Genomic DNA, 25344 nt, shown 5'->3' with positions numbered 1-25344 from the left:
TGTGTTTTGTGTTCATATCTGTTGTGTATGAGTTCTAGTCTGTTGTGTTTTGTGTTAATATATGTTGTGTATGAGTTCTTGTCCATTTTGTTGGATTCAGATGGTCATGTTGGTATTTTCAGATTGTCATATTTGTGCATTGTCTTTTGTGTGTTCTAATAATTTGTGTTTGTATTCTAGTCCATTGTGCTGTCACAGATTACAAGTTTCTTCATAATATAAGTTCCAAAAGGAAAAAATATTCTGGAATATTATTTTCTAAGGATAAATATTACAGTATATGTTCCTTATGGAATAAATAGTACAGAATATTTGTTCCAAAAGGTACAGGTATTATGACATTGTTCATAACAAAGTTTCCATTGGAACTTCTGTTAGACAGAACAAATATACATAGACAGATGTATTAGTTTGTTGTGTTCAAGTCTGTTGTGCTTATGATCTCCTTTGTTGTACTTATGATCTAGTTTTTTGTACTTATGATCTAGTTTGTTGTACTTATTATCTAGTTTGTTGTACTTTGATCTAGTTTGGTGTACTTATGATCTAATTTGTTGTACTTATGATCTAGTTTTTTGTACTTATGATCTAGTTTTTTGTACTTATGATCTAGTTTGTTGTACTTATTATCTAGTTTGTTGTACTTATGATCTAGTTTGTTGTGCTTATTATCTTGTTTGTTGTACTTATTATCTAGTTTGTTGTACTTATTATCTTGTTTGTTGTACTTATTATCTAGTTTGTTGTACTTATGATCTTGTTTGCTGTACTTTGATCTAGTTTGGTGTACTTATGGTCTAGTTTGGTGTACTTATGATCTAATTTGTTGTGCTTATGATCTAGTTTGTTGTACTTATGATCTAGTTTGTTGTACTTATGATCTAGTTTGTTGTGCTTATGATTTAGTTTGTTGTGCTTATGATCTAGTTTGTTGTGCTTATGATCTAGTTTGTTGTACTTATTATCTAGTTTGTTGTACTTATGATCTAATTGTTGTACTTATGATCTAGTTTGTTGTACTTATGATCTAGTTTGTTGTGCTTATGATCTAGTTTGTTGTGATTATTATCTAGTTTGTTGTACTTATGATATAGTGTGTTGTACTTATGATCTAGTTTGTTGTAATTATGATCTAGTTTGTTGTGCTTATGATCTAGTTTGTTGTGCTTATTATCTTGTTTGTTGTACTTATTATCTAGTTTGTTGTACTTATGATCTAGTTTGTTGTACTTATGATCTAGTTTGTTGTGCTTATGATTTAGTTTGTTGTGCTTATGATCTAGTTTGTTGTGCTTATGATCTAGTTTGTTGTACTTATTATCTAGTTTGTTGTACTTATGATCTAATTGTTGTACTTATGATCTAGTTTGTTGTACTTATGATCTAGTTTGTTGTGCTTATGATCTAGTTTGTTGTGATTATTATCTAGTTTGTTGTACTTATGATATAGTGTGTTGTACTTATGATCTAGTTTGTTGTAATTATGATCTAGTTTGTTGTGCTTATTATCTAGTTTGTTGTACTTATGATCTAGTTGGATGCATTTAATTGTAGTATACATTGTTTGTGTTGAACTGTTCTATTTATTGTGTTTCATACTATTCTGTTGTGTTTGTGTTCTATGCTAAATATTTGTGTTCTAATCAGTTATGTTTGAAGTAATGTGATTTGCTCTGCTGTAATGTTTGTGTTCTAATCAGTTGTGTTTGAAGTAACATGTGTTTTCTATGTTGTAATGTTTGTGTTCTAATTAGTAAAATTTGTGTTCTTAGGCAGTAGTTTTTAGTTCTAGACAACAATGGTTCTGTTTAAATCCATTGTGTTTGTGTTCAAGGCTGTCATGGTTGTGCTCTAGTCGGTTAAGCTTCTGTTCACTTGAGTAATGTTTGTGTACAAGACAGTAGTGTAATTGTGTACTCATAGAATAAATTTGTAGTAGACAGAATGTGTACATATCCTTTCTTACTAATATGTTCAGTGATTTTTTTTTCAAGTTATACACTAATCTTAGACTTACAATTAATATTACTGTGAGCTTGGATTTCTTCAGAATGTTTTCAGATATCTTTATTGTGTTGGCCAAATCAAGATCAGCCTATTTCTGACAAAGTGGATATCACAATCAAAAGGCTATTCATAAAAAGTTTGAAAACAATGGGACTAGAAATTAACTTGTGAGATATGGGTTGCCATACTTTATAAGGCTATATTTACCCCCATTTTGTGTACTTTTATTTGTCTGCTTCAATTTTCATTTTTAGCCATGGCATTGTCAGTTTATTTTTCAATCTATAAGTTTGACTGTCCCTCTTGTATCTTTAGTCCTTCTTTTAATTTGATAGAAATGCCTAGTCAAAACCGATGTATTTATTGAAACTATCCTGTTTTTCTTTCTATGTATCAGAAATTGACATAAATTTGTGACTTTTACCTTTTCTGTTATCCTGTTCTCCTGTAGTTATACCATAATCTAGAAATACAAAGAATTCTTAGTATGAATAACAAAAAATAACAAATATCAATGAAACAGCAATCCAACAAAACAACTCAAATATATATGTACAGAATGTAAGCTTAAATGAAGTTATTTTTCAATATAAAAGTGAGAAGGTGTGGTATGATTGCCAACGAGACAACTATCCACCAGAGACAAATTGATATAGAGGTTAAAGTTTATCTTTTAGGACAATCTAGAAATTTCAGTACAGAGGTTTGTTTGTAAATAAACTCATCTTAGAATTACCAGTACTAAATTTTACATTTACTCCAGATGCGCATCTACAAAAGATTCATCAGTGAATCTTGAATCCGAAAAAAAAGTTAAAAAGGCCAAATAAAGTATGATGTTGAAGAGAATTGTGAGCTACAGAATCGTGATAGAAAAAAATAATGACAACATATAAAACAAATGTATTTCTGTATTTCTCTATCCATAACTTCAAATCTATTATTGAAGAAATGCTATGAAATTAATTTCTCTATGAGGGTGTAATATTTCATGTGTTAAGGAAAACATTTGGTTTATTGGTTTTTGTATCCATCACACATTATTTCGAACATCATACAAAACACAAACCATGGAAATGCAGTAAAATTTTGTTGGGTTTTTCAAAATTTGAGATTTTAATAGTCAATAAAAGCACGAAACTCCTACCAGCCAATGAAATTCAATAATTGCACAGTGTCAAGTGTTCACAGTTACTTTTTGTAGTAAAATACACAATGGACTATTGCAGAATTTAATGATTATAATTTCCTTAGAGATTTCACTATTTCAGAGATTATATCATGTCAACATAAAAGATGTAGGAATTGTGCAATAATATATCATGCAATAATATATCATGCAATAATAGCATAATTTACAAAGCTTAGTTTTTTTTGCTGTATAATACATTTCATCAAATTTCACAAATTCTAATAACTATACGCTTAGTCATAAATAACTTCCTACTTTTCTGTGAAACTTATTCATAAAACATTCTTTATAATAAAGACTTCAGTTGTTCACCATCAATCTTGAATGTAATTACTGCCATGTTAGGAGCTAAAAGTGCAATTTGCATGTCAAACACAGGAACCAATTGTAATCTGACATGCTAAGACTTGGATAAAGTTTACACCAAGTTGTGTGAGGACTGCGTTTTATTTTTTGAGACATAACATCATCATCTAAAACTTTTGTTCAGTCAGCAAAATTTGTCAACGTTTCACAGGAAATTAAATTTTAAATGTTGGAATTGGTAACATATTTTAATAAAATTGAAATTGGCATTTGCCAAATTTGGCCATTCGCTCTGTGGAAGAAAAAAGAAATGCTATGATGGATGTTTTAACCAATTGGTTTCATGGACGTTTTGGCCTATTGGTATAATGGATGTTTTGGACTATTGATATAATGGATGTTTTGACCTATTGGTATGATGGATGTTTTGGCCTATTGGTATAATGGATGTTTTGACCTATTGGCATGATGGATGTTTTGACCTATTGGTGTGATGGAAGTTTTGACCTATAAGTATGATGGATGTTTTGGCCTATTGGCATGATGGATGTTTTGGCCTTTTAGTATGATGGATGTTTTGACCTATTGGTATGATGGATGTTTTGGCCAATTGGTATGACAGATGTTTTGACCTATTGGTATGATGGATGTTTTGACCTAATAGTATGATGGATGTTTTGACCTATCGGTATGATGGAAGTTTTGGCTTATTGGTATGATGGAAGTTTTGGCCTATTGGTATGATGGATGTTTTGACCTATTGGTATGATGGATGTTTTGACCTATTGGTATGATGGAAGTTTTGGCTTATTGGCATGATGGATGTTTTGACCTATCGGTATGATGGATGTTTTGACCTATTGGTATGATGGATGTTTTGACCTCTTGGCATGATGGAAGTTTTGGCTTATTGTTATGATACATACTTTGCCCCATTGATATGATAAATGTGTTGGCATATTGTTAGTATAGACGTTTTGGCTTACTGCATAATTTTATGTATAAGCAAAATTTTAACATCTATTTGATTTATTACTAATAAAATTGAGAATGGAAATAGGGAATGTGTCAAAAAGACAACAACCTGACCATAGGAAAAACAACAGCAGAAGGTCACCTATTGGTATAATGGATGTTTTGGCCTATTGGTATGATGGATGTTTTGACCTATTGGTAAGACAGAAGTTTTGGCTTATTGGTACGATGGATGTTTTGACCTATTAGTATGATGGATGTTTTGACCTATTAGTATGATGGATGTTTTGATCTATTGGTATAACGGATGTTTTGACCTTTTGGCATAATGGATGTTTTGGCCTTTTGGCATAATGGATGTTTTGACCTATTGGTGTGATGGATGTTTTGACCTTTTGGCATAATGGATGTTTTGGCCTTTTGGCATAATGGATGTTTTGGCCTATTGGTATAATGGATGTTTTGACCTATTTGTATGATGGATGTTTTGACTTATTGGTATGACAGAAATTTGGCTTATTGGTACGATGGATGTTTTGACCTATTGGTAAGATGGATGTTTTGACCTATTGGTATAATGGATGTTTTGGCCTATTGGTATAATGGATGTTTTGACCTATTGGTATGAGAGAAGATTTGGCTTATTGGCATACTTGCCAAGTGACATGATATTCGCGTGTAATACACGCTTTTTCAACGATTTACACGCATGGATTTTGTCACATGGGGTGTACACGCTTTTCACCACTTTACACGCGATTACACGCTTTTTCGTTCTTTTCATTTTTTGGTCGTTAGTGATATCGCTGTTCTCGGGTTTTTTCCTTATTCGGTGATAAATACCGAACATTTCGAAGTAATTGTTTGGCTGCCATTGTTTTTTTTTTTATATGAACGAACAGCAAAAGGTCAGTAGTTTGTGATTAGTTTAAACGATTTTGTTACTTTCTTTCAAATCCACTTTTATTATTGGGGAAATGTACACAGAAATAGGTCGCTTTCAGGGTCTGTAATGTCGCCTAAACCGCTGATTGTTAAGGCTTAAGCCAAAACGATGTGTACGTACCAAGATTCAAGATTTATAAATCATATTTTGGAGTTCGAGTTTAAATGATCGAGGGACGAATTGTGCATTCTATGTTGCAATGATATAAACAATACACATGAGAGGGGAAATACAATTTAGCTATTTGAATAAGCATTCAACATGTTTATTAAATGGAAATCAAGTTATAAAACATTTTTCTTTTTCAATTTCAGTTTCAAATCTAGCCAAAAGATTTCCACGGGCCATGGGATGAAAATATCGCAGAACTGTTGGATCAGCTCTCATAGTGCCAGCTATCTTCTGATAAACTTACCAGTTTTGACCAGGCAGTAGCAATGGGAGCAATGGCAGAGATAATAGATGACATTTTACATTGCCAAAAAAACCCACACACTATGACATTCTTCCAAAGCTTTATAAAGCTAATTGAGTTGAGCCAAATATCAATTCTTACTGAGAGAGAGCACTTTCAACTATAAAGAAATTCACACTGAATTCTGATCAGAACTTGACAATGTTACATTTATATTGTGTGCTGTTACAATGTATCAAATAAATTTAACTAAACTTGAAACTGGCAGTTGTTTTCAATATGTGCCTATATATAGCTAGTAGTGTTGCTTTAAAAGCAACATAACAGACCACTGTAGGATACAATAAAAGTTTATTGAAGAATATATATTGTTCTTTTATAATAACACTTTTGTATAATGTGAAATATTAAATGAACATTACCACATTCATATTAAAAAGTCTGCTTATTGGTATGATGGATGTTTTGGTCAATTTGTATGATGGATGTTTTGACCTATTGCTATGATGGATGTTTTGACCAATTGGTTTCATGGACGTTTTGGCCTATTGGTATAATGGATGTTTTGGACTATTGATATAATGGATGTTTTGACCTATTGGTATGATGGATGTTTTGGCCTATTGGTATAATGGATGTTTTGGACTATTGATATAATGGATGTTTTGACCTATTGGTATGATGGATGTTTTGGCCTATTGGTATAATGGATTTTTTGACCTATTGGTATGATGGATGTTTTGACCTATTGGTATAATGGATGTTTTGGCCTATTGGTATAATGGATGTTTTGACCTATTGGTATGAGAGAAGATTTGGCTTATTGGCATACTTGCCAAGTGACATGATATTCGCGTGTAATACACGCTTTTTCAACGATTTACACGCATGGATTTTGTCACATGGGGTGTACACGCTTTTCACCACTTTACACGCGATTACACGCTTTTTCGTTCTTTTCATTTTTTGGTCGTTAGTGATATCGCTGTTCTCGGGTTTTTTCCTTATTCGGTGATAAATACCGAACATTTCGAAGTAATTGTTTGGCTGCCATTGTTTTTTTTTTTATATGAACGAACAGCAAAAGGTCAGTAGTTTGTGATTAGTTTAAACGATTTTGTTACTTTCTTTCAAATCCACTTTTATTATTGGGGAAATGTACACAGAAATAGGTCGCTTTCAGGGTCTGTAATGTCGCCTAAACCGCTGATTGTTAAGGCTTAAGCCAAAACGATGTGTACGTACCAAGATTCAAGATTTATAAATCATATTTTGGAGTTCGAGTTTAAATGATCGAGGGACGAATTGTGCATTCTATGTTGCAATGATATAAACAATACACATGAGAGGGGAAATACAATTTAGCTATTTGAATAAGCATTCAACATGTTTATTAAATGGAAATCAAGTTATAAAACATTTTTCTTTTTCAATTTCAGTTTCAAATCTAGCCAAAAGATTTCCACGGGCCATGGGATGAAAATATCGCAGAACTGTTGGATCAGCTCTCATAGTGCCAGCTATCTTCTGATAAACTTACCAGTTTTGACCAGGCAGTAGCAATGGGAGCAATGGCAGAGATAATAGATGACATTTTACATTGCCAAAAAAACCCACACACTATGACATTCTTCCAAAGCTTTATAAAGCTAATTGAGTTGAGCCAAATATCAATTCTTACTGAGAGAGAGCACTTTCAACTATAAAGAAATTCACACTGAATTCTGATCAGAACTTGACAATGTTACATTTATATTGTGTGCTGTTACAATGTATCAAATAAATTTAACTAAACTTGAAACTGGCAGTTGTTTTCAATATGTGCCTATATATAGCTAGTAGTGTTGCTTTAAAAGCAACATAACAGACCACTGTAGGATACAATAAAAGTTTATTGAAGAATATATATTGTTCTTTTATAATAACACTTTTGTATAATGTGAAATATTAAATGAACATTACCACATTCATATTAAAAAGTCTGCTTATTGGTATGATGGATGTTTTGGTCAATTTGTATGATGGATGTTTTGACCTATTGCTATGATGGATGTTTTGACCAATTGGTTTCATGGACGTTTTGGCCTATTGGTATAATGGATGTTTTGGACTATTGATATAATGGATGTTTTGACCTATTGGTATGATGGATGTTTTGGCCTATTGGTATAATGGATGTTTTGGACTATTGATATAATGGATGTTTTGACCTATTGGTATGATGGATGTTTTGGCCTATTGGTATAATGGATTTTTTGACCTATTGGTATGATGGATGTTTTGACCTATTGGTATGATGAATGTTTTGACCTATCGGTATGATGGAAGTTTTGGCTTATTGGTATGATGGAAGTTTTGGCTTATTGGTATGATGGAAGTTTTGGCTTATTGGTATGATGGAAGTTTTGACCTATCGGTATGATGGATGTTTTGGCTTATTGGTATGATACATACTTTGGCCCTTTTAATATGATAAATGTTTTGGCATATTGTTAATATGGACTTTTTGGCTTACTGCATACTTTTATGTATGAGCAAAATGAGATTGTATTTTTTTTTTAACATCTATTTGATTTATTACTTATAAAATTGAGAATGGGAATGGGGAATGTGTCAAAGAGACAACAACCCGACCATAGAAAAAACAACAGCAGAAGCTCACCAACAGGTCTTTAATGTAGCAAGAAATTCCCACACCCAGAGGCGTCCTTCAGCTGGCCCCTAAACAAATATATACTAGTTCAGTGATAATGAACGCCATACTAATTTCCAAATTGTACACAAGAAACTAAAATTGAAATAATAAACTTACTTGTTAAGAATTTATACTCGAATGCAAACCCTGTATTTGAGTGTTGTGTTCTGCTCCCACTCTCAAAAATAACCTTCATCCATGGAATGTTTGACATAAACATTTTTGGAATCTTTTTCCCACAGGTATAATCTAATTCTTTTTCATCATTGTCAATTTTTATATAAATTTTTATGGAGTCTTGGCCATCACAACTAGAAATTGAAAAAAATATGAAGATATTTTTTTATGATTTGCAATTGTCAATCTTCAATATGGTGGCAAGAAAATACTTTTTATATTTTTGCATTTATTCAGGTCACTGAGCACATTTTCTTTTTTTAAAGATTTTCATTATACTTTTTATATATAGAAAATTTGAAACTTACACTGTAATGCTAAAATTTAAACATTAACAATAAATCCAGACGAATACTTGAAAAGTAAATTTAATACGTTTTCCCCATAAAATGTCAATGACTTATCTCCCCTTTCAACTTACTCATATGGTTCGTTTGGATTCCCTCCATCAAAAAATAGATCCATCCTTGTGAACTTTATTTGTATTCTTTCTTCGGCTGTTCCATTAAATATATAGGTACATCGAGTAGATGCTGGGTATGGACCTGGATGATGCTGACTAGTAATAACATCATGCTTTTTTATCTTACTCTCTATATACTTATTACAGTTAAATGCTGTAAGAAAAAAAAGAAAATTAAGCAATTTATTTCTCACTTACAAAATTTATATCAAAAACAATTACATAATACATATACTGGACATTGCTTTTGGTGTGTTTCTGATTATTTAATTGATTATTAAACACCAGTGGAAAATACTTCATTGATGGTCAGAAATTGTAACACATTGTCATCAAATATCCATGAAAAAATAGTCAGTGGTATCACCCATATGCTAATCCAAAGAATGGGTCTTAAGTTCATGGGTTCAATCCCAATCTCTTAATATCTAAAATTTGTAGTTGCTGCTTTTTCAGTCAGAATAATTTATTTGAAAAGGTTCAGGTCTGTCTTTTTTTTTATATATAATTTCATTATGAGCCTCAGCACATTGTAAACATGTTTATTACATTTAATTTATCATCATCATCATCATTTATTCATGCTTTAAACAATGTGTAAATATAAAACATACTTTTTTATCATATTATTATTATTCTTCAAATATGCGATGTACCTCTAAATAGACACAAGACATTTATTCTTCAAATCTAGTGTCTTTATTTCTTAAAACTAATAATCATATGTTCAATATTTGCTCTATTTATAAATAGTCTTTTAAAAACGGTACTATATAACCCTTCACTAAATAACCACCAGTTTCTATACCAAACTGCAATTTCATTGGTCAAGAATTCATCCTGTGTTGGACGTGGAAATTAATCGTCTATGCACCATCAATACTTGATTCTATGTTGGACAGGATAATTTAACTTTAAGGCCTGGCTACGAGCAATCATTACTGACAAGTTACAATAAAGTAAGATTTATTACCGTGTCTGAGCCTAATTCATCACCAGAATGTGCGAGACAATTATATTGAACATTAACTACTTTACAACAAAACTCTATACAAAGATATCACTAAAAACTTCAATCACAAACCTTTTATGGCTACTTTCACAAAAATAATTGAAAAAATGTCCAAAATTTCTTACATACTTAAATTTGGAAAGATATATAATCACTTATATATTTGGCAATCAATAATAAAACAAAGACCATTTCTATTTTCAGAAACAGTTAAAACACACTTAAATGAAACACAATATTATTAAGGAAAACCCATCTGCATTCCTATACACTACAACAAATGACTACAAGATGTTTGATCTTCATAAAAAATAACAATTAAATATTGAAATACCAATTTTCCGGAAACCATAAAAATAGAAAATCCAATTAACCGAGTTTTTAAATATAAGTATGTCACAAAAAGTATGAGAAATCCTGATAATACTTATGTGGCACTTTGTATCAGTAAAGGAGCTTACATTGCATGCAAATACATGAGTCATGACATTTAAAAGATTCGTTTAATGTGAAAGTTTGTGTGATATCAGCAGAGGAATGGTAAAATGTGTCTACTTCCACAAGGATATGACATAAATATACCCACAGTTCACAAATCCAATATGTCAATTCTCAAGATGTCAATAAAAATATCGGAATTTTGTGTCATAAAGTTTATCATACAGCAACCTGATTGCTGTTGGTTTACTTACATACAAAGCAGAATAACAGCGTTGTGCCCAAGCAGCATTTAAAATTGAGAAGGAAGACAAAACTTATTCCCTGCTTTCATTTCTTATAGAGATCAGCTAAATGTAACTTTATAGAGGTTATTTATTCTCAAACATGCCTATCTTATCCTTCATTGAGGGTATATTCACTATCAAAGCACTATTTAGTTACCAAATTTACATGAAAAACTCAAGAAAAATTGCTCACAAGAAGGATACTTATAAAGCTTACAAACTACCTTGAATTTCCAAGAGGTCTTCCCTAAAAACAAATACTGGCCAAGTCCATTGGTCAGAAGTATATGTCAACACAAATCTAGTGCTCTGAATTCATAGAACAAATTCACTTAGAACTTACCATATTTACCAACAAGAATGTGTTCATAGTACACAGATGGCCCCCACTCACAATATCAATTTCTATGTTCAAGTGGATCACCTAATTGGGGTCAAACTCAAGCAAGGAATAAATTTGAAACTACTATATAAAGCTTACTCATTACACCTACAAAAGTCAACTGATTAAAGTTTCGTGTGAGTGTAGTCTGTGCTCATCTTCATATTGTGTTCTTATTATCTACCAATTTTGATGAAAATGTGGTTTCAGTGAAGTTGTAATATCAAACTGATGCAGTACAGGGGCGAATCCAGCCATTTTAAAAAGAGGGGGTTCCAACTATATGCTCCCATTCAAATGCATTGATTGTCGATAATAAAGGGGAACACCCTGCTGGATACGCCAATGCAATATTCTATTTAGGGCAAGCTTTAACTTTAAGGGGACATTGAAAAAGTATATAATTGTAATTTCCTGTCCATATGCACATATACATACTGATAATGTGACTTTTATGTCCTAAGATATTACTCTGTTTCAAGAAATTCTGTTGTGTGATTTAAACAAGAACTATCTTTAAAAAAGATATCCGACGTAATTAAATTTGAATATATGTTTAAAACTATCATTTTTAATAAAATCTCCATCTGAATGTAACTACAAGAAATTCTTTACTAAGTCTGGTTATATTATATAGGCAATAATATTAAGAATATTGTGATGACACCTAAAAATTTTATTTGTAAAAAAATCCAGTGCAAATAACAAGAAACAAACATAAATTTACTACTGTTTACATTAAACTTAATTCATGGTTATTAACAAACTAGAAACTATTGGTAGTAAAAGTAGTATCTTTCTGTTTACATTCACCAAAACCCCTGCGAAAATCTCACATTCGTAGATGCGTTCTAAAAGTCATGTACGTCGTACAACAAAGTTTACATCAAAAATTATATAATTGTCCCGAATAAACAGCTGTCATGGATGCAAAGAGCTATTGGAGAAAAAAATATTTTAATAGAAATATAAATCTTTGTAAGATCTAGTTCAAATACTTATAGTTTTTCACTTGCTTTCCATCACGATATTATTTTGGCGACGTTTTTTCAAACACAACCAAATCACCCACCATGACAGCATTTTGTCCAATCATAGAAAGGATTTTCGAGCATGCATATTCTGTTGCCATAGTGAAGCGTCCTTTTAAGTTCAAAGGGCACAAACCGAAACTATATCGACTACATCGGAAAAAAGATGACAAGAACATGATTAATGAGCAATTGCACAGACAGACAGATGGACCATTAAAAAAACATAAAATATTCCATGGGTTTAATTTTTTTTTAAATTTTACTAATAGACAGAATAAAATTTATTGCAATTGTTTTCACTATCACTTATAGCTTTAAGCAAGGTGAGCGAAATCAAATAAAATGAACTTCCAAGGATATCAAAAATACTAGACAATTTTACAAATAGCTATTGTACTCTTCATAATCATGCAGCATTTAAGAAAAAGAAAATTTCGACATTTAAAATCTTGAAAAATTTGTAACAAGTCGTCTCAATCAGATGACAAATTTGCAAGAACATTTTCTTCAACTTAAATAGTAATCTATATCAAACAGACATAACTAAAACAATAGGCAATCACTTTTAATGTCCAATGTGTCCAATTATGTTTTCTGCTGAAATTATCCACAGACATATCGAGAAAGCAAATAATAAAAGTAGACATTTTTCACTTTCGTTAGCATTTGGTTACATCATTTATCAAAATTACAAATCTGTCTTGAAAATAAATTACCCATTTTAGTTAATTGAGAGCTTAATAAATAAATGTCATAATACCTGTTGTCTGTGTAGAAATGCTTTGGATATAAAATCCCAAACTCAAAATCATAAACAATATTGTTACTAACATAATGTCTGTCTCCACAATTCTATAATAGCGTCTGCAACTTTAATTCAAAATTTAACAGCACAAAGCCGTTCCCACAATGCAACTGTAATTGAACCAGTTGAAACAACAATTGTGTCATGAAGTCACTTGTCATGGAGAAATTCTGTAATCAGTAGCAATCGCTCAGCAAATTATATTTTCAATCTCATCTCCGAGAAAACAGGATGATTTTTTATTATCACTGGAAATGAAAGATGTCTACTGTCGACACATGGTTCAGTCTTGATTCAATTTGTACCGTTTCATCTTCAAAGTGATATCTTGGGATGAAAAGGAAATCTGAGGAAACAATTTGCAATTCTGACTCAATATTATTTCCCATAATATGATCATGGTTAAAACTGACAAAAATCATTAAATCTTTTGGACAGAATCAACCAAAATAAGATAAATAGTCTTCAATTATCTGTGTAGTCATTCTACACTAATGGTCGAAGCAATTTTTGTGCCATAAAAACAATAAACATTTCTTTGCTCTTTCTCATTTGATGAATTTAAGATGTCATTCTATAAGCTTATGTTTACATACCCATGTTTATTATACAAATATTTAACTCATAATATAAACATTACACTGCATTGGTAGACCACAAGACGCATCCAGGAACATTGGCCAGGAAATTTCACCAAATAATAAAACAGATGCTCTTTAAGGGATAGGGCAACATTTTTTGAGATCTTAAGTACTTGATGCTTAGAATGTACTGGAAAATTCAAGTTAAAGGGGCATAAGCTGCCATTTTAAGACAAAAACAGTCAAGAAAGCAAAACAATGAACTCCTTTATTTCCGTATTAGCTTTCAGTTTGGTTCAATTTGGTCAAAATAAGATTGAAAACATCTCAAATGTATTTTTGACTTGCAAGTGAATAATAAAACAGGTTTTCATGTAACCCTCTTTTAATAGCTTATAGATGCCATAATAGCATTCATGCAGTTATTTAAAATAAAGGAATTTAAACATTAAAAAGTAAAACAAGGGATGCACCATGAAAACATTTCTTTGACAGTTTCGAACCACAACAAATTATTCATATCCAGGTTAAACAGTTATTATTATTATTTTAAATCTATGACATAAAAGCAAACATACCTTGAAAAATCAAATCTTCATATGCTTCTCAGTCTTTTTATATTAATATTTAAGTTATGTTATGAATCAAATCTGAGAATAAAGTCAAATTGGTGATACTGAATTTAACAGCTATATTGCCACTTTAAGGAAAATATTTGTCATTTGAAAGAAAAGGATACAAATGGAGAATAACAGAAATGAAAGGTTGATTATGCCAAAAAAAAAAAAAAGTTCCCAACACAGATTTTCTGAGAAAAAGATGCAAAAGTAAATGCTTAATAAAACTTAATCTTATTGTCAAAACCTTAGTGGAAAAGTAAAATGTTGGTCTGAAACATGTTTAAACTGTACAGAAAACCATCTTTAAATTAGGGTAAAAAGACAGTCTTCTTGTAGAATATCAAACTTTGTTTTGAGATATACATTTGTAATTACTTATATCATGCAAAGAGAATTGAGGAATGGGAATGATTCAAGAAGAAAAGTCTGGTAATTCAGACTAAATTAAAACATTGTCTGTATGTCAGTATAACATGACTATATAGACTACAGTAAAGTATGTTTGATAAAGTACAATAGATTTCTTGGTAATGGGTGTAAATGTAAATTCAGTGTTAACTGTCTTCAGCATGCAAGATGCAGGTTCTCGAGGGACCTATTAACAGTAAACCATCTTATAATTATAACTAAACCAAGTGGTTTTTAATGGACTGTATTTTTACTTTATAGTTGTCCAAACTATATCTTTGTTTATTCATTGGAATATAAAAAGGAAACCGCAAGAATCTCTTAAAATACTGGTAAATTTCACAGACCACATCAACCAACCCCCTCTGAACCAACTTGACAACCCTCCAGAAAAAATTATGCCTGCAACACATTGTCTAGAAAGCCTGACTTGGTACAGGCACACATATGGTTGTGCTTACCATGTGTTGCATAAAACACAAACCTTCGCCTTGCCTTTTTAAACCATAATTGTGTAAAACTTAAAGAAAATAGCAACAAGAGATGAAATGAGGGCAAAGTTTCAAGCAGTCAATGAATTTGAGGCACAAGAGATCAGCTTTAATCAGATATTTCTTTTTAGTACTCAGAAAAAAAAGGACTGACGCAACTAATTAGTCAGTAAAAGTAATACAAGACAGGACTGATAGAGTTAATCAGTCATTACACAAGGCAAAAAATATGTCAGACAGGACTGACACAATTAATCAGTCATTTTGGAGGTACGTGTTGATGTAGACCAAGGTGACGGAGATAGATTACATAGGAATTATATGTTGTCAATACAAATGTCTACAACTAATTCAATATTATGTCTCTACAAATATATCAAATTATAATACTCACATTGTGACAACTACACAAATATATCATCCTCAGAAAGGAACAGATCATTTCATAATACAAAGACAGCAATAAACTAATGCCCAGAGAGACATATTCTTTATTCATTCTCTTTCTAAGATGATTTAAATGTTTTTTTTCAACCTTTTAAGTATACAAGAGTCTGAGTACACAAGCTTTTAGGGACTTTCTGGAAACCAACTTTCAAATGACTTGCTAAGTCTGGTATTAGATGTACAAATGCAGAGCAGTTGAGAGAAGTTACTAATAGATATAGAGTACACACACTGAAATGTCTCCCCCATTTTAACTTACTGTTGATATTATGTTGATTATGTGTCCTAAATATATTAGCTCTACTACAACTATCAAATAAACTTAACATGATCCAAGAAAATGAGGTCAAGGGCAGATAAACCAATTTGGAAATCTAGTACACCTTACATTCATTCTATACACCAAAGGTACAAAATAAAGTTGACCTATTGCATATTTAAGACGCACGCTTAACCAGGAAAACTAACATTAATCAATGAACCATGAAAATAAGGTCAAGGCCAACATGAGCCCTGCCAGACAGACATGTACACCTCATATTAGCTAACTAGTAAATCTTGATACACTGCTACCTTCCTGAAAGAGGACAATTCTTCTACATTGATTTCTGGTCCTGGTTTATTGTTGGCATTAATGCCACTTTGAGACCTGTTGGCAATAACATGGTAGACAGTTTTTTTTGGAGGAAGCTGAGAGCACATAGAAAGAACCAAAACATTTGTCAATTCAGGTTATTGATATCAGAGTCAAATGCACCAATGCACATGTGGGGTATAAATTCACAACCTCAATGTTGACATATTAGTGACCAAAGTAATTTACATAAAGACCACTTGGCAACCAACGTTCCCTCTTTATTTCCATATATATGCTATATCAAAACATACAGAAAATAAATAATTTAAAAACTTTTTAAGGTCAAGTACTACAAACACCTGGACTAAAATTTATTTGACAAAATGTTTGCTTTGACCCTATGGTAATAAAAACTTGAGCCACACACTTTACCTGTAAAAATTGAGAACATACAGCAGTTTGACAACCACTAATTTTGATCATTGCTAAACTTAATATTTCTTTAACAATAGAACATCATTAAAACTGATTTTTACTGAGTTATCTCCCTGTTAAGTGTTATGTACCACCTCAAACATTCCTTGTGACAATACACATTACAAATGAGTAAGAACTGTTAAATGCATTGTTAAAAAGTCCTATTCCAAGGAAAACTTTTCAATTCTTTATAATTGTTGCTGCCTTCAAAAACAAATGCTAACAAAAAACTGAAATACACAGCTGTTTAACTTAACCATGTATTGGATCGAAATAATGACTAATAATTATCAGAAACGGCCATCTTTATAAAAATAAAGAGATGTAGTATGATTGCCAATGAGACCACTATCCACCAGAATATCCATTTCAATTAATATCTGCTTTATGATTAGGTTGGCAGTTACTAATAGCTTCATATTACTATTCTGAAACAAATTCTGACTGAAATCTAGACAAGAAATCAAAATTCTGATGAAAATACAAAACATTTATGACAGGAATCTAGTTAAGCATGGCACTATGACATTTTCACAAAAAACTTCCCAACTTATCAGATTTTATTAAATAACATTAAACCTCCAATTCATCATTAGAATCCATGGTAATATGTCAATATACTTTAGTTATATTACAGAATAAGTAGAGAAAACAGCAAAAATTAATGTCAACCTATTGCTTACATTAAACAGAAAGGAATTGTTTGAGACAAATAAATCAAATAACATGGTACTTTACAGCAAAACAGAAACATTATTTTCTAAATAGTCAATATTATCAAAGGAGCATGATTCCTCAATTAACTCTTTTGTAAAAACAAAACACATTTATATGTCTCTGTTATGTCCATAATTAATCTCAACAATTCTATATTTGCCGTGAAAATACATTTGACGCTGTTCTAAACTGTCTTTGTTAGAAAAAACATTTATAAGGACGCAAAACTGTTAACAAAGGAGAGGCAGATGGGAAAGTAAACAAACATTAAAATCAAAAATAGTTGTCACATAATAACCAAATGTTTGGCACATAAAAGTAGATGGGGGTGTATGTCAATGAAAATCAAATCTCAATCACACAAAAAAAAAACCATCTAGATGGTAAAATTCAGTCTCAATCAATATGAAAGTATCAACTATCAATATATCATGCTCTAAAGCATATCAAATCTAAGTCCAAATTATTCACCATTGAAACCTTAGAAATTGTACCTATAAGGTCTTACTATTAGTTATCAGCGATTATTACCACTATTACTCAAACGCTGGATAACCACTTCAGGTGTTGGTTCATCTTGTCCAAATTTAAATTATCAGCAAGTTTAAATACCAGTAATAAGCTGCTCTCTTTTGATAAATGACTGTGAACAGAGTCTGTTTTCATTGCAACAGATAATTTAAAAAAATTTCCATGATTGCAAAGGCTGAAATATTTCTTATCATACAGATATGTTAAAAAGTGCTGACTAATTTGAATCCCATTGTAACTTACTAAAGTAAAAACAAGAGCCTGCAGATTGCATCAAAGGGAAAAATAAAAAGTCAAACTAAAAACTGACCAATACAATGTGGAATAACTTATAAAAAGACCAATAACAGTCTGCAAAACATAACATTGAAAACTGAAGACTGGCTCAGCAACATGAATAATACCTAATAAAGGGTGATATCATGTGCTCTAGAAAGGTAGGTAGCTTCCATTCCATATGTGGCACCCGAATCATCATGCTCAAACAAATGATGATAGTATCAAAATAGTCTATTTAAGGGATGTATTTAACTTAACCACTTTAAGAACCCAATGGTTTAATAGCTTCCTTGCGAGCCATGAGTGAGCAACCAGCTGTCCGGGGAAATCAATGAAAAGCAAGCTCCCAGGAATAATCTGCTACACAAAATTAGAAAGATCACAATAGGAAAGCTGATATCATCTCATTTGCAGTTCTCATTAACCATTGCTCTTATTGTCAATTTCTTGATGATAGTCAAGATAAGAAGCAGAATTATTACTGTATCTCTGGTATCCTTTTCAAGTTAGATGAGATAGAAATGAATTATTTAGTGATTTATATAGTACTATGATATCTACAAAGTGCTCAATTGATAGTTAAATCTATTTAGATCTTGCTTAATTGACCAAAAGATATTTGTTTTAAATAGCATCTAGTCTTACCATGGAAAAACTATTATAAGAATGGTTTTATACAAAAACACCGTGCCAATATTTGCAGAGAAAAAAACACACCAATTAATTGCATTGGCTCAATAACATAATGTAATTTCTCAGTCAAATATTAACTAATACTTCACATTGTGTTATATTCATCATTTCAATTCTCTGACATATTAAAACAATAGGCGTTGTTAACGAAGTTGAATAAAAATAAAAAAAACGAGACCCGCAGACTGTTATTGGTCTTTTTTGTAAGGTATTCCTAGTACAGTTCCTTTCTTTTTCCAATTTATTACATGATAAGTCAATATAACTTTAACCCAAGAATTTAAATATTGAAAATTATTATTAACTCATCCAATCGAACATCACTCATATTACATAAGGCATGGTTGATTTTTAAATTCAAGACATCACAATGGTAAAATAAAATGCTTACAGAAGTTTAAACCAATAAGGAATGGACAAGCTGAGAACATGTAAACTACTCAGTTACAAAATAGACTAATAAATAAACAAAACATTCAGAGTAGGTATCAATTGACGAAGAATTAAAACAAAAAACCCATACATTTGTCTATAAAATAACGTTAGAATTCCAATCCATCATTAGAATCCATGGCAACATATCAATATCACTAGCTTATATTGCAGAACTACCATGGAAGCTAGGAGAAATTAATGTCATCCAATTGCTTATATTAAAGAATGAGCTGGAGTTATTTCGACAGCTAAACTCAATATCGATGTACTTTTACAACAAATTACAATAAAATAGCTACATATATTCACTGGTGAAAAGAAGCATGTCTTCACTAAGTGCTTAATTCAATTACAAAATTACAATGTCTACAAAGGCAATATGGAGAAAGACAATTAACAGATAGCTTAAACTGCAACTGAATCATTTACTTTTGCCTTTCTGTGCAGTAACCATGCATTTCACTCTATCTGTGTCATTTCAATTAAGTATCACTTTCAATCAATTACATGTACAAAACCAATACCAATAAACTAGAGGCTATCTTAGATATTGTTCCTTAGTGTAAGAAGTGCAAGAATTACACTCATCAATAGAATACTAAGAGGAGCACAATAAATATATATGGAATGTTTCTCAATACACCTTTACCTCCTTTTTCTTAATCTCTGGCCTTTCTCAGGGTATCCCATTACCAAATATGTAATTATAAACTGTCTTACTGTAATGAGTAACCACAGGGCTAGCAGCCCTGAGGCTTGTACAATTGTGTAAGGTCTGAATAAATTATGTTTTAACAGGCCAACAGACTCTAAAATTTTCCAAAAATTGAGCACCAGGCCAGTGAATCACAAAGATTATATATTATAACAAATAATCATTAGGACATAAATATTATTAAGACCAATAAACAATCACAAAGAATATATATTTTTTAAAGACTGCCACATAATCAAAGACTACCACATAATCATAAAGACTTCCACATTATAATCATAATCACAAAGACTATCACATAATCATAAAGACTACCACATAATCACAAAGACTACCACATAATCATCATAATCACAAAGACTACCACATAATCACAAAGACTACCACATAATCATCATAATCACAAAGACTATCACATAATCACAAAGACTACCACATAATCACAAAGACTACCACATAATCATCATAATCACAAAGACTATCACATAATCATAAAGACTACAACATAATCACAGAGACTACAAAATAATCACAAAGACTACCACTAATCATCATAATCACAAAGACTACAACATAATCACAAAAACTACCACATTATCACAAAGACTACCACATAATCATCATAATCACAAAGACTACAACATAATCACAAAGACTACCACATAGTCACAAAGACTACCACATAATCATAAAGACTACCACATAATAATCATAATCACAAAGACTACCACATAATCGTAAAGACTACCACAAAATCACAAAGACTACCAAATAATAATCATAATTACAAAGACTACCACATACTCACAAAGACTACCACATAATGACATTATGACAACCACACAATTACAAATACTACCACATACTTACAAAGACTACCACATAATCATCATAATCACAAAGACTACCACATAATCATCATAATCACAAAGACTACCACATAATCACAAAGACTACCACATAATCACAAAGACTACCATACAATCATGAAGACTACCAAATAATCATGAGACAATCTACCATATAATCATTTAGACTATCTACCACATAATCACGAAGACTATCTACCACATAATCACAAGACTACCACATAATCACGAAGACTATCTTCCACATAATCATGAAAACTACCACATAATCCAAAATACTTCCTACCACATAATCACAAATACATAATCATAAAGACTACCACATTATCATGAAGACTACAACATAATCACAAAGACTACCACATAATCATAAAGACTACCACATAATCACAAAGACCACCACATAATCACAAAGACTACCACATAATCATAAAGACTACCACATTATCATGAAGACTACAACATAATCACAAAGACTACCACATAATCATAAAGACTACCACATAATCACAAAGACTACCACATAATCACAAAGACTACCACATAATCATAAAGGCTACCACATAATCACAAAGACTACCACATAATCACAGAGACTACCACATAATCACAAAGACTTCCTACCACATAATCACAAAGACTTCCTACCACATAATCACAAAGACTATTTACCACATAATCACAAAGACAGTACCACATAATCACAAAGACAGTACCACATAATCATGAAGACTACCACATAATCATGAAGACTACTACACAATCATGAAGACTACCACATAAGCACGAAGACTATTTACCACATAATCACAAAGACTACCATATAATTATAAAGACTACCACATAATCATGAAGACTACTCCATAATCATTAAGACTACAACATAATCACAAAGACTTCCTACCACATAATCACAAAGACTACTGCATAATCACAGAGACTATCTACCACATAATCATGAAGACTACTACATAATCATGAAGACTACCACATAATCACAAAGAATATCTACCACATAATCACAGAGACTACCACAAGTTAATGAAGACTACCACAAGTTCATGAAGACTACCACAAGTTCATGAAGACTACCACAAGTTCATGAAGACTACCACAAGTTAATGAAGACTACCACAAGTTCACGAAGACTACCACAAGTTAATGAAGACTACCACAAGTTCATGAAGACTACAACATAATTACGAAGATGACCACATAATCACAAAGACGACCACATAATCACAAAGGCTACCACATATTACAAAGAAAAACAAATAATTTGTTTGGCGACACTTATAATACTTTGGTTTAGCTCAAATCCCACCAAAAGATAAGAAAGTTGATAGATAGGTAGGCATTTTATTATTTTTTTCAGCAAAGAGAAATTGAATTGTCAGATGTTTTTTAGTCCTTATGCCTATCTGATCAAATAAAAACTTTTTCACATAAGGACAATAACTGATTGTAAGAAGCCAGCTAGTCTCTTGGTAGGTCAAAAAGTTTAGGGCAAAAACACAATCTTTTTTTTTATCTTACTATAACCACCACAAAATCATGATTGAAGACAACCACATAACCACAAAGACTATCCCATAATCACACACACTTAAACTAACTCACAAAGATTACAACACAATCACTTAATAATTTTGAGCAATCTAAAACAACAGATTTTATTGAAAATCTACACAAAAGAACAACTCAATGAACACAAAAAATAACAGCGGCTCTTAAAAATATTTTCTGCTCCATATGAAGCAAAATATATATATGTCTGCAAGTCAATAATTTGTGGTACTAGTATATCTGGTGTGAGAACAAGACATATAACAGAAAATTACCGAAACACTCAGTGTGCCATTGTCAATAAACATGTAATGGTTATCATAAAACTTCTTCAGTGTCCAATCAACCTGTCCAAATACAATCCTTACTGACTAAATTTTTGATACCTTTTACTTTGCTTATTTTATGCACAAAGCAAGCTTAAGAAGTGGTAACACTTACAGTATATTGATTTTGAAATGAAAATTAAACATTTTAAAACATATGTTAAAGAACAGGGCAATTTGAATGGTTATATTTTTTTTATCCATTTTTTTCTTCTTTATGCTATTGAGTGAGCATAAAGTATATCTTTATTCCAATTTTGTAAAATTCGAAGAGGGTTCAACAAATTTATTGGTGACTATACACTACTTTAACTACATTAATCTGAAACTTAATGTTGACACCAAAATTGAGTGTAGGATTAATGCTATGTTTTACCCTCACAGCATTTGTTCAGGCAACACAATAAGTTTTATTATGATATTTGAGGAAAGTAGATAGTTTTTATAATGATCTGGCAAATTCATGTTTCTTAGAAATGAGTAAAATGCTGCTTTCAATCTTAGAAGTTACTGTTGTTTTTTGTTTTTTTCCCCTTTTGGTACCAATTTTTCGTGGATTGCAGAAACCTTGCATTTTTTTTTATATGTGATTTTGTGGTTTTGTCATTTAAAGTTTGGATACAACTTTATAGATATTTGAATTTTACTGAGCAAGTCTCATAAAAAGGCCAGTTTTCTGTGATCCCCTCGTTGACCTTTATACTGGTTTGAATATATCAGCCTGTCCTAAAGAAACTTTCCAGTGAGTCAACTCAAACCCTAACCCTTCATAGATATTCATGCAGAACTTGAGAAACTTAATTAAAACCACTGCAGATATGCATCAAGATTTAATTTAACCTAATACATAATAGTAGAAATACAAGCAATGCTTAAATCTCGAGGCTTAAATGAATGTTCAACACCAACTTTGGAAACCAGAAATCCAAATGTAATCCTGCAGAATCAATAAGTTCTTCCTAAAGTTACCCAAAGTATGTTATTAAATCTAGATTGATTGACAATTACATAAACTGCATTTAACTGCAAAGCTTAAAAGTGTTCTAATTCAACTTCTATGGAAAGAGATTGAACACTCACATTCGTAGGTCTCTTAATAGAAACTTTATAAAAAGCTTACCTTGATTGTAGCGGTTTCTACTTGAATGTTTTGCTGAAGTTATTATCATACAAAATAGAGAAAAATAAAATTTTAAAACCAGTTCCATTGCTTAACTTAATATTTGTTATCCGATTGTGTGAATTATTCTATTGTGTTTTGATGGTAATACTAGCTGTATTAGTTGACCAATCATTATCACTTTATCAATAAATTGGTAGGTCTTATAAGGTATACCCCACTAGCCAATAAATCTGTCAATCAAATCCAATAGAACACGCCTACTATATATAACAGAGAAATTATAAATTTCATGCTTAATTTCATATAGTTAATTTTGATGATGATAGCTGAGAATGTAATAAAAAGATCAATATCTGAAGAGATTTTTATCTCAGTTCTGATGACAAAGTCTGATATTCATAAATCGCCAAATCTTTTCATCCATATATTGCAATACATAAATTTTATTCTCAGGGAAAATAATCAAGAATCTGACATTTTTGCAATCATTTTTCACTCAACTAGACTGCACTTTAAACTTTTATTACTAAATTAATATTTTATTTATGAAAATGTTCTTAGAATATTCATTCAGTTAAAAGGAGGCTGCTTCCCATGCTAAGTTAATAGAAACAGTGTTTGCAGAAATTTTATAGTATATAAAGGCAAGAGAAGTATAACACTGTTCAAAAGTCAAGGATAGATTCAGAGAAACAAATCGATGTCTAAAACTAAAGAGACACACGCACATCAACTATAAGAGGAAAACAACAAAACAACAGATATGCTAAACTGCAACAAAAACTTCAATGTAACATATACAGAAACCAACTACTTATACCAACTGCCATTTTCCTTACTTTGTACATGACATTTTAAGGAAAAATGGTGGGTTGAACCTGGTTTTTATGGCTAGCCAAACCTTGTGCGTAATGGCAGTTTTCAAAATACTGCTTAAATGACAACATTACACGACAGGAATACCAACTTACAAGTTTGATTTCAGGTGCTTTTATTAGTTTTAGGGTTGAAAAAAAAAACATTTATAATAAAGGCAAGCTAAGGAAACTTAAAGTTCTTATCATAAAGCAAGCTTAGGAAGTAGTACCATGAAGGCAAGCTAAGGATGTGTATCATAAGGCTTATGAGGTTAACAAATAAAGACAAGCTTCAGAATTAAGCATCATAGAGGCAAACTCAAAGGAAGTACTTCTAAGTACCCTAAAAACAAGCTTAAAAAGTATCATAAAGGCAAGCTTAGGACGATAGTATAATAAAGGCAAAGTTTACTGAGGAAGTTAGTACAAATGTACCGTAAAGGCAAACTTACTTGAGAGGTTGTTATCATAAAGGCAAGTTTAGGAGGTTAAAATCAT

General features: G+C 31.3%; 1 protein-coding gene across 6 annotated transcripts in view; it reads right to left on the bottom strand.

Annotated features, from left to right (window-relative positions):
- The window catches only part of LOC134688209 (suppressor of lurcher protein 1-like), a 152628-nt gene that overhangs the window by 6026 nt on the left and 121258 nt on the right, over positions 1 to 25344 (bottom strand). For all 6 annotated transcript variants that reach the window (XM_063548681.1, XM_063548684.1, XM_063548686.1 and 3 more), the window contains 3 exons: positions 9135 to 9330; positions 8654 to 8847; positions 2432 to 2470 (listed from right to left, as the gene is read on the bottom strand). In XM_063548681.1, the coding sequence (XP_063404751.1) occupies positions 2432 to 2470; positions 8654 to 8847; positions 9135 to 9330 (429 nt within the window). The remainder of the gene's footprint in view (positions 1 to 2431; positions 2471 to 8653; positions 8848 to 9134; positions 9331 to 25344) is intronic.

The sequence above is a fragment of the Mytilus trossulus genome, chromosome 10 (assembly GCF_036588685.1).
Source record: "Mytilus trossulus isolate FHL-02 chromosome 10, PNRI_Mtr1.1.1.hap1, whole genome shotgun sequence".
Classification (NCBI taxonomy): domain Eukaryota; kingdom Metazoa; phylum Mollusca; class Bivalvia; order Mytilida; family Mytilidae; genus Mytilus; species Mytilus trossulus.
The sequence above is the reverse complement of the archived record's forward strand: the minus strand, read 5'-3'. Positions and strand labels throughout refer to the sequence as shown.